The sequence below is a fragment of the Eleginops maclovinus genome, chromosome 3 (assembly GCF_036324505.1).
Source record: "Eleginops maclovinus isolate JMC-PN-2008 ecotype Puerto Natales chromosome 3, JC_Emac_rtc_rv5, whole genome shotgun sequence".
Lineage (NCBI taxonomy): Eukaryota > Metazoa > Chordata > Actinopteri > Perciformes > Eleginopidae > Eleginops > Eleginops maclovinus.
The window spans coordinates 13,328,812-13,339,696 of NC_086351.1; the positions used below are offsets into that span (position 1 = coordinate 13,328,812).

General features: G+C 40.2%; 1 protein-coding gene across 1 annotated transcript; it reads left to right on the forward strand.

The window, feature by feature from the left end:
• Positions 1–4,023: 4,023 nt before the first annotated feature.
• Positions 4,024–10,732, forward strand: tnxba (tenascin XBa). The gene is made up of 15 exons (XM_063878715.1): positions 4,024–4,146; positions 5,264–6,302; positions 6,395–6,493; positions 6,642–7,829; positions 7,948–8,070; positions 8,196–8,339; positions 8,437–8,556; positions 8,641–8,796; positions 8,906–9,018; positions 9,108–9,240; positions 9,331–9,482; positions 9,570–9,666; positions 9,760–9,921; positions 10,014–10,177; positions 10,279–10,732. Exons 2-15 carry the CDS (start codon positions 5,393–5,395, stop codon positions 10,375–10,377), a joined length of 3,660 nt encoding a protein of 1,219 aa, XP_063734785.1. The 5' UTR covers positions 4,024–4,146; positions 5,264–5,392; the 3' UTR covers positions 10,378–10,732.
• The last annotated feature ends 153 nt before the right edge of the window (positions 10,733–10,885 follow it).

The window sequence follows — 10,885 nt, forward strand, 5'->3', positions numbered from 1 at the left end:
TATATATATATAATAAAAGACACCATGTAATAATTGAACATGTCTTTGTACTGTATGTGTTTAATTGGTTGTGGCATTAACTAGATGCACATGTTAGATAATTATTTGAAATAGAAGGCGAGATTGAAACCAAAAACATTTGTGCTTTCATGTCTGTCCAGAAGGTCTGATTCAGTTTGGTGAACTGGCTCTATTTAACTTTTCTGCTGAATATATTTATTTTCTTATGTTTTTTTTTTTCACTTACTGGCAGTAAAAGATCTGAGAGGGTTCTCTGTACTCAACCCAACCCCCCTCAAAGTTACCCACCTCCTTACTTAACATCTGCAAGGTAAGGGAGAAGGGGGAAGGGGGAAGGGGAGTGGTTTGAGGGTTAGCACATAAATTGGCATATAAGTCAGCACATAAAACTGGCTTGCTTGCTCCCAGTGGAGAAACACAGTATCAGGATTTGGATCAATCATCAGATCGTAATGATAACAACTCTGTAGCTCAAGAGAACTCAAAGTCCCCCTTCTCAAATGCGCTCCACTTAGCAAACATGCAGCTGAAGATTCTCAGAGCAATTATTTGAAACATGTTGAGTCGTACTTGACGCAGCAAGCGGTAATTGGAGAAAAACAAGGAGTATTGGGAGGGAGCAGTGCCGCAGGAGTAAGAGGGAGGCATGGGTGGAGAGGCGAGGAACAAGCAAGGGCTTATGTGCTTATATTATTTTAATCTCTGAGGCCGGGTCCAATGTAAGCAACACAGGAGTACTGACCATCACTTCAATCACAGCCAGATCAATGCCTGCACTGTTTCAGCCTTTGCCATTAGACATTTCATTACATTTGAACCAATAAAGGGTAAATAAATAGGCAGACTTCAGCATCACAAATTTTCATCCTGGGATTACTTCAGTGCAGCGTCAGTGGCCAACAGCCACAGCACATTTGAGAAAGTGCTCTTCTTTTCACTGTGAGCTTCCTCAGGTAATCGATGGCTTGTCGTGACTAAGCTATGTAGACTTGTGCTCACAATTAGAGTCACATTTAAACAGCAGTATTAGTATTAGTAATAATATTTCCACATGCTGTTACAACAAAATACAGCGCACATGTTCTCTCATCGACAACAGACATTGGAGGTTAAATGATAGATTTGTATTTTTGTTTTAAAAATATAATTGTATTGTTTTGTTGCATCCATGGATTGCCAAAAGAGTTTGACTATAAATACACATAATTCATGAGTACACGCCCACCTACTCTGACACATCAAATGCGCTGGAGCATCAACTGTGAAACTGCAGGAATTGCGAAATGTGCTCGTACCACCAGGTGTGTTTTGCTAGGTGTGCAGTTGCTTTAGTTGTTGAAGGTGTGGGCCCAGCCATTTTTCCAAAGGCCATCACAGGGTCAGCGGTTTAAGGGTGGTCTACGGTGCAGAAATGAGTACAGTTAAGGCGGGGCCGTTCCTGGAAGCTGCCAGCAGATGGAGGCACGGATGGAGTGGGACCACCCACTCAGGAGTCCACACTACACTGCCAATTAATCTTAGTGTTTCATCTCAATATCAAGGTGACTTGGTTTCTTTTTTGTTTTTCTCAGAAGACATTTTGACATGTCACAGTTGGAAAAGCACAGATGCAAATGATATAATGTATGCTGACTGAATGCCATTTAGCTGCTTCAGTTTCAGGGTCCTGTTATTGTGTAAGCTGGCTAACATTTGAAAAAAACAACATTATTATTGTTATTAATAACAAAAAAGCATTTTCTACTATGCAAAGTCCTCATGTCTGAAATAAAAACAGGCCTCATGGCGCCTCAAGGTACATGTCACGATAAAGGGATAAGTCTTTGTGACCGAGTGTTTGTGTATGCTTCTCATTCTGCAAAAGATGTACAAAGAATGCTCATGCCCTAACGTGAGTAAAGTGTTTGTAATGATCTTTATTTACATTTGATCTGTGTCTGATTGTAATGTTATGGGTTTGTGGGCAGCTCTTTATCTTCAACCGCTTTCATCAGAATCAGAATCCCTTTATTCGTCCCACAGAGGGGAGATTTCTTAATTCATATAGTCAGATGTGCATCATTATTCTACTAGCATGTCTCTATTCGTCACCTCTCTTCCTCTAATTGCATCACTAATCAATTATAAAGCAAGCCTAAAATGGCTCAATGTGTTGCATCAATTATTTGAAAGTTGATATGGAAATGTCATAACCATGGCAATACATTGTCTGTTGAATTGCGATGCTGAAGTTATGCACTGTAGGTTTTTTTCTTGCAGTATCAGAACATGATGTACATGCCAAGAAAAGCATGTTATCTCAGCACATTTGCAACTAAAATATCTAGGGGTAAATATGTTTTGCTGTGAGGCTTCTTGTATAACCATACTGTGACATATATAGAGCCAGTACATGTAACAACAACACGTTGGAGTCTTAAAAACCGTCATTCAAAATGGTTTTGTGTGCCCAGATAGTCAAAATAGTTCTGAATAGAGTTTAGATTAGACTATACCCTAAATAAACAGATCATTTCCTTAAGTAAAAGTAGAAATAACACACTCTAAAATAATATACTATTATAATTTGTCATGATGTTTATAAAGGTAAAGTGAAGAAGGATTATTTTATTATTGTAATTATCCAAATCTCTTTGTGCAGAGTGGCTCCTTTAAAAGTGTCATAATATTGTAAATATTATATTATCACAAACAATGGGTAACTACAATTGTCAAATAATAGTTGGTGAGTAAAAAGTACTATTTTCTCTTAGAAAGGTAGTGGAGTAGATGTATACAGTGGCATCAAATGTCAAAGTAAAGTACAACTTCCTTGACATTAAACTCAAGTAGATTTCTTAAGCGAATATACTGAGACTGATGCAGGTTGAGTGATAATCACATACTTTGTAGCTTCTACAATTGAGTTATCTCAGGTAAAAACTATGCATTTCTTAAAACATTTTCGTGAAATAAAGAGATCAAGTTACTGCAAATAATGTTATTGTAGTCACCAGACCAGGTTTTAATAAACACACTTTGATAAAAGAACGAGTAAGAGTTTTTTCAGAAAATAACTGAATACTGATCAATGTTAGTGTATCTACATTATCTTTAGATTTATAAAAACTTAAAATAATATAAACATTTGTTTTTGCTCTCCTGTGAAGGAAAAAGTCACGTGTGCCCTGTTTCTATAGACCCTTCAGTGATTTGTCTTCATGTGGCTTACAAAAGGTAGGATAGTGGGTGGCCATTTGGTCATAGATTCATAGCCTTCACAGAGCATTCGTTAATCTGGTGGATACTTGTTTCACTTACATAACTCCCACGTAGTTACATCTCATTACCTCCAACAAACAGCCAATTCATATAGCGAGAGGTTCCTGTCCCCCAGAGTGCGCACTGAATACCTGCAGTGTTATGCTATGTATTCCAGCTGAATCATGATGCTCAGACCACGGCTTTATTCAATCAAAACTGTGTCTAGGTGTTAGCAATGTCTGGGATAAGTCAAGTTACATACAGCAGACACTGGAATAACTGTCATCAGCCATACAAACCTGAACATGCAGGCTATTTTTGTGTTAGGGTACATGAAAGAAGACAAACAAATGCCTCGGTATGTGCTGAGAGTGTCTTTGGGAGGAAAACGTTCTGTACGTTCACTAAAGGACTCATAACATTATATAGATTACACACAAAAAGTTGAAGTGCATGTGATTTATTATTTATGAGTTAATCAAAAATCATTCTATCATGCGATCAGAAGAGGTTGAATTGTTTAATCTACCAGCGAGAAGTATTAAAAACATTACAAAAGTGGAAAAGAAACGGAAAACAGAATACAAGAGAGTATTTGATCATTGTTAATATTCATATTTGTGTAAAAATGCAACTCTTTTTAAAGTCCAATACAAATATTTTTCATAGTGGTTGAGAAAGTGGGACCACTAGGCGTGGAGGAAGAGGAGGGGGTCCTTAAGTAGGAGCCGATTTTATCACTCTCCTCCTTTCTAGTGGTGGTCCTTTCTCTCACCTTTTTCCTCCCTGATCATAACCAGCAAATCTGTGTGAGCTTTTACATTCAGATGGAGGGAGCAACACAAAGAACGTGATAAAGCCAAAGGAACAAGCAATATTCTGGTAAGTTCATCAGTAATTATAATGTTAGAGTTGAAAATAATTTTCAGAGTTACATTTGTTGGAAGAGGTCATGTTGTTTTATACTGTGTTTTAGCTGATAACAAGACCCACTGCCATCATTGCATTGAGTGATATCATTTGTAAGTCTTAGCGCAACATAATGTGAAATTGTTATTCCTTCCGTCTTTTATCTTAAGCTTTAATTTCTAACCAGATTAATACTGTTATAGTATAATAATTTAAATTTCATGAATGAAAAGGGGTTAATTCGATACTGCAGTCGATGAGGCAGTTGATTTATTTGATGTTTCTGCTGTTTTAAAGCCAAATCTGCACATATTTCTCTTGGTGGTTTTATGCGTCGTTGGTTAGGTGGATTATGTAACCTTCTGTAGAGTGAAAGACTTCCAGTGTCCCACAGGCCTATACAGTGCTGCTCTGTTACCTCTCTGCATAGTCTCCCCAGCAGAGACTCCCAGCTCAAGTCCCCTTCTTCCTTCCTGTTCAAAATCCGCTCATTTAGATTTATACTTAGCTTGGCAAGCCATTGAATGAAGTACTTGCTGATTAAACACTGCTACAACTCTTTAACCTTTATTTATGTTTTCTTCTGTATACTAGACACAGTTTAGAAAAAAATGTTTATGAACTCTATACCTTTTCTCATGATGCTTACTCTGGTTCTACGGTCTTGCACTGGTGCTCAGAGAAAATTGCATTAGGATTGTTCAATAAACAATGTCACATAACATAAAGATCATGTGTAGTGAGATCCACAACTGCATTGTAGAAAAATCTTGTGTGCTTTTATTTTTGACAAGATAACCTTTCATTAATACTGAAAGCTTACCAAAATGTGTTTCTTAGTCCAAATAAGAAAGTATGTAATACTCTCTCTTGGTTTAGCCATTGCTGTGAGGTCTGTTTTGATCAGTGTAGCATATAGCCAGTAGAAGTTTGCACAAGGTGTGAATAGGAACTCAGTGAATATGATGCCAGCAAAAAAACTAGCAAATCCTTTCTTGGGATACCAAAGAAGTTCTAAAATGATTAGAAATAAAATTCCATGCATTGAACTTGGTAATAACTTGCTTTTCCATTGTTTTTTAATTTCTAGGAGACACTTGGCATAATCCACTTTGTAAGTGGTCACAGAAATATTGGGGAAGAAATAATAATTTTACAGTAACTTATATAGAAATTCACCAAAGGCAATACCATCTCCGGCTTCTGCTGCTGGTTCAAAATGCTGTTTACTTTAGGACTTCTCCTCCTTCTCAACCCCTTTCCCTGCTTTCCATCCCCGACCATTGAGAGGAGAAACTCCACAGGAAGCGACGCGACAAAATCCAAAGCCATTTTTACCCTGTCAAAACCAAAAACCACTGCTGCTCTCGCCAAACAGACCGTTCGCCCAACCCTGAAGCCAAACACTGTCAATCAAACAGTTTTATCCACTATAGCCACAGCAACAGTAAAGGCTTCTACAGTTAGTGAAGTGAAAGCTAGCAAAGAAAAGCCTGCCCCCAATGTAGCTCCAAATGTTAAGTCAGCATCCACAAAGTCTGCTTCAGCCAGCGCAGCTAAAACCACCAAAGCCAAACTCCAACCTTTGGTCAATCAGACCGTTTCAATGAAATCACCTTCAACCGGGGATGGGAAGGCTGCCAAAGACAAGCATGCCCCCACTGTAGTTCAAATTCAGTCAACATCATTAAAGGTTACTCCCGCCGGTGCTAAAACCGCCAAAAATAAGCCCACAGCCCTCGTCAATCAGACTGTTGTAGCTAAATCTTCTTCCACCAAAGACAAGCCTGCCCTCACCATAGATCAAACTGCTCAGTCAACACCAGTAAATGCCGCTGGTTTTGCAGCTGACAAAGATAAGCTTGCTGTGATCAAAGCCCCAAATGCTACTACCACCAAAGAAAAGCCTTCCTCTGGAAAACCAATGAAGGTGGTCATCAGTGAAGGCTGTGACTCAAGCAACGGCAAGGATAAGGAGCTGAAGTTGCAGCCTGGCGAGCCTCTCGTGATGACACATAAAATCAGCTTGGTGCCTGGTGGCTGCAGTGGCGGATGTGATGCTGAGATGGCTGCGCTGAAAGGACGCGTGGCCCGACTGGAAAGAGAGATGACTTCCCTTAAAGAGAAATGTAGGATTCAGCCATATTGAGTAGTATATTATATTTGAGAACTCATAAGAGATGTTGATTTAGTCATTTTGATTATTTTTCTTGCCGCCCAGGTCCATGTTCTGCAAGTTGTCCAAGTGGATGTAATGGCGCTAGAGAGTGTCAGAAGGGGAAATGTATCTGCCAACAGGGATTCACCGGTCCAGACTGCAGTAAGTGTGCACAAGGAGCGGAGTGTGATAAAAGTACAAGGTCCGCAGTATTTGGATTTGGTAGCATTAGGAGACATCATTGTAAGAGAGATTGTTATCTTTAACTCTCATTCATACTTTAATTGTATCCTCTATTCTGCAATTTCAGAAACTGCCAAAGGAAAGGTCAAGGTAACCATGGAAACAACAACCCAGCAGTCAAACAAAGACAAGGAAAACAAGCAGGAGAAAATTACCAAAGAGGAGAACACACTTATCCAGAAGAAAGAGCAGAAGAAGGGGTCTGACGTCAAAGAGACCACCACTAAAACCAAAGAGACCACCATTAAAACCAAAGTGGCTACTAATGCTAAAGAAGGTGCTAAAAAAGAATCCTCTGTTAATAAAATAACTATTAAAAAGACAAGTGAGACAAAGACCAGTCTCCCAACCCTTGATCAGGTTCTGTTGAAACATGAGGGCAGAAAGCAGGAAGAAGCCCGCAAAGGCAAAACAACATCTAAAAAGATCCCCCAAAAACCTGACAACAAGCGCGTTGAGGAAGGAACCAACGATAAAGCGCATCCTAAAGACCAACCTCAAACTAATGTAACTCTAATTAATGTGAAGAAATCTAATTGCACAGCTAAAATTGTGACCCTTCTGACCAAGGGTGTGGGAGCAAACAAAACCAGAACAGGGAAAGAGACTTTGGAGCAGTCCACACTTGCTGAGAAGAATGTTACTCAATCTTCTGGAAATCAACGCACCAAGAAGGTAAAAGTAGAAATGACAAATGTGCAATCTGTAGACACCAGAAACACTGACGCTGGCAAAGTTGAGAAAGCGAAAGACGCACAGAAGAGTCAGTATCTTGTTAATTCAACTTTGGTATCAACCACCCTTGACTCTGGGAGTGTGAAGAAGACGGGAGGATCTGGATTAGGCTCTGTAAAGGCTGTAAACATATCCTCCTACAGCTTCACTGTCACATGGACAGCACCACAAGGGATGTTCAAGAACTTCACCGTGATCAGAATAGAGCCTCGGACAGAGGGTGACGAAGACAACCACGAGGAGATGGAAGAAGTAGCTCTTGAAGGAGAGACGGCCTCCACAGCTAAGAACACAACAGAAGTACAAGTAGAGAGTGAGAGCACCAACACAACTGCTGCCTCTGGTAAAGCAGCTGGAGCTAGTGGCAAATCAGAAACAAAGAGGATCTCTATGGTGGTCCCAGGCAGCGTTCGCTCTGTAGAGTTCAGCAACCTTCGGGCAAATACAGCATATGTTATTCAAGTATATGGCTCTGCAGCTGACAGGAAATCAAAGACTCACAAAGCAACTGCAATTACAGGTAAAAAAAGTTGTACTATGGATTTATTTAAAAAATAATTCCTTCATTTGAGCAGGCACATGATCAGCACTGGGAGCAGCAAGAGGAGAATAAGAATCTCCTTGTTTTCTGTCTTCAGGGCCTGAGCCAGCCACAGAGATGGTTTTCAGCAATGTAACAGATTCTTCTTTCAATGTTTCCTGGACCAAACCAAAGACCACATTCTCCAGCATCAGGGTCACGTACACCAACATCATCACAGGTTTGTCAAAGGCCTGCATTTATACTGAATCTTAGCTTTAAATCCCATACATTTCCATCAGTGAGGATTTTTTGTATTGGGATGAGTACATTTTTTCTGTGTGATAATTGTAATCATTCTAATAGGTGAGAGCCGCTTCGTGACCGTGGAGTCTCATCAATCTTACGTGGTTCTGTCGAAGCTGTCTGCCGGAACCTCCTACATTGTCATCGTAACGACTACACAAGGCAGAACACAGAGTGACATCCTCACATCCCTTATGACCACAGGTACTTATTAGATACATTTTATAATATGTACAGCCATTTTTGTTTGTCTAAACATGAAAAAACAATAAACACATTGTGGATTTACTCTTCACTGCAGTGCCCGCTCCCCCAACACACCTGCAAGTTGTCAATGTGACAGATACCAAAGCTGTGCTTCAATGGACACCAAGTCTGGGGAAAGTAGACCGCTTCATCATCAGCTACGAGTCCTCCAAAAGTGAGTGTGGCAATATTACACTCATGACAAATAACAAAGCACTGAAGATTTAGATAATGTTAATATTTCTCCTTCTTGCCACAGCTCCTAATGTGACAGTGACAGTGATGCTGTCTGGGAACTCAGTGGAGCACCAGTTGAGAGGCCTGCAGAGAGGCACACTGTACAAAGTCAAAGTCCTGAGCCAGAAGGACAGTCTGCAGAGCATGGCCATCTCTACCACGTTCACTACAGCTAATCGTGAGTAGAAAAAAGAATATATTTACCGGGACAGGGATTGCTTGATTGCCAAAGTATACATAGTTTGTGTGTAAGGTTTGCTAACTATAAATGTGTTTGTGTCTCTCAGTGGTTAAAGCCAGTGAAGTTGGAACTCGCTCTGCAGTGATAGCATGGAGAACATCCAATGTTATTTATTACAGCTACAGACTGATCTACCAGGTGGCAGGAGAGGAGACAAAGGTGAATTATATTCCCTTATCATTCTTACATACAGTTAAAAAATTAATGACATTTACAAACTAAGTGTGCTTTTTTTGTGTATACATTAGGAGGTGATCCTGGATCAATCCTCCACAGAGTATAAGCTGACAGGGCTGTTGCCAATGTCACGCTACATTGTTCTGGTACAAGGCGAGATAGATGGACAATTCACATCTGTTGTCACCACAGAATTCATCACAGGTGTTGTACTTCAACTAACACAGTCCCTGATTATCTTCCCTACCACTACTTTATCATCTCTAAGTTATTCTTTTTTTGTTTGTTTCTTAGGCAAACTGCGGTTCCCCTTCCCTACTGAGTGCTCTCAGGAGCTGCTCAATGGAGCTCTACAGTCAGGCGAGGTGGATATCTACCCGGATGGAAAAGAGGGAGGAACAGTCAGAGTCTACTGTGACATGGAGACGGATGGCGGCGGCTGGACGGTGACAAACAGTTGTTATCTGAATATTTTGTGCTGAGGAAATGGCAGTATTGATTTGATAGACGACAATCTGATGTGTGTTTTTTAGGTTTTCCAGAGGAGGATGAATGGAAAAACTGATTTCTACAGAACATGGAATGAATACAGCGCTGGCTTTGGAAACCTCAGCGAAGACTTCTGGCTCGGTACAGATATATAAAGTCCTTTTTTTCATCACATATGCATCAGAATATAGATTTTGAATAAATTAACCTCAACTTTGTTCCTACCACTACTAGGAAATGAGCTCCTTCACAACCTGACCAGTGTCGGCCCTGTGAGTCTGAGAGTGGATTTGCAATCTGGAAATGACACCGCTTACGCTCACTACGCCGACTTCACCATTGATTCAGCCGAGAGGCACTATACTCTTGCAGTGTCTGGTTACACTGGAACTGCAGGTAAAAAAAAACTGTACTGAAAACAAGCAGGGTACACTATATTATACAGTTAAAACGTGAAGAATTCATACCTTTATGTTACTTTCTCTCAGGTGACTCTATGAGGTATCATAATGGACGTCCATTCTCAGCCCGCGACAAGGACCCTGATCCTCTGGGGATCCACTGTGCCAGGGCTTATATGGGAGGCTGGTGGTACAAGAACTGCTACAAGACTAACCTCAACGGGCTTTACGGCATCAACAGTAATAATCAGGTACACTTCATCAACCTTGGCATATACTATAGAACTTTAAACATCTTCTATGATACAAAAACCTAACCAAACATCACTTTTCTGTTTCTGTTCTGATACAGGGAGTGGTCTGGATAGACTGGAAAGGTAAAGACTCTTCCATTGCCTTCACTGAGATGAAGTTCAGACCGGCCAGGTTCTCTCCTGCCACTCATGGCTAAGGATAGTGTCAATACATCTGACAGAGAATAAAAGGTTCAGAAATCCTGAAGATAGTGGATCTCACCATTTCTGCATGTCACTTTCCAATTGAAATTGCATGTACAGTGGTTTCGATAGCTATAATGACAGCTATCAGTACATTTGATTCAATGTCCAACCTTTTTTTTCTGACCTGTTATTTTCCGGAAATACATCAAATGTTTTATTTTAAATGTTGTATCCTGTCCTACTGTTCTGCCTGACCGGTCCATCTCAACACAGTGTATTGCCTAATACCTTCTGGTGCACCACCACGGCATGCCACCCCACTACTACTGTAATTGAATATGCACTGTCTCACTCCATTGGAATAAATGTGGCTAATGTGGGTCTGATGTGTCCTTATTTGGTTTTGCAAAAGTGATTGAAAAACTCAAAACCTGTGTTTAAAGAAAAACTAAATAACTTACCCTTATGTAACCTGTGAAGTGTTATCATGCCCTTCAGGAATTCCTGGCCATATCTATC

Coding starts and splice junctions, on each gene's coding strand:
- tnxba (XM_063878715.1), top strand. CDS start 5,393: ATGCTGTTTACTTTAGGACTTCTCCTCCTTCTCAACCCCTTTCCCTGC. Junction 6,494..6,641: donor ATTCACCGGTCCAGACTGCA/GTAAGTGTGCAC, acceptor CTGCAATTTCAG/AAACTGCCAAAGGAAAGGTC. Junction 8,797..8,905: donor CACGTTCACTACAGCTAATC/GTGAGTAGAAAA, acceptor TGTGTCTCTCAG/TGGTTAAAGCCAGTGAAGTT.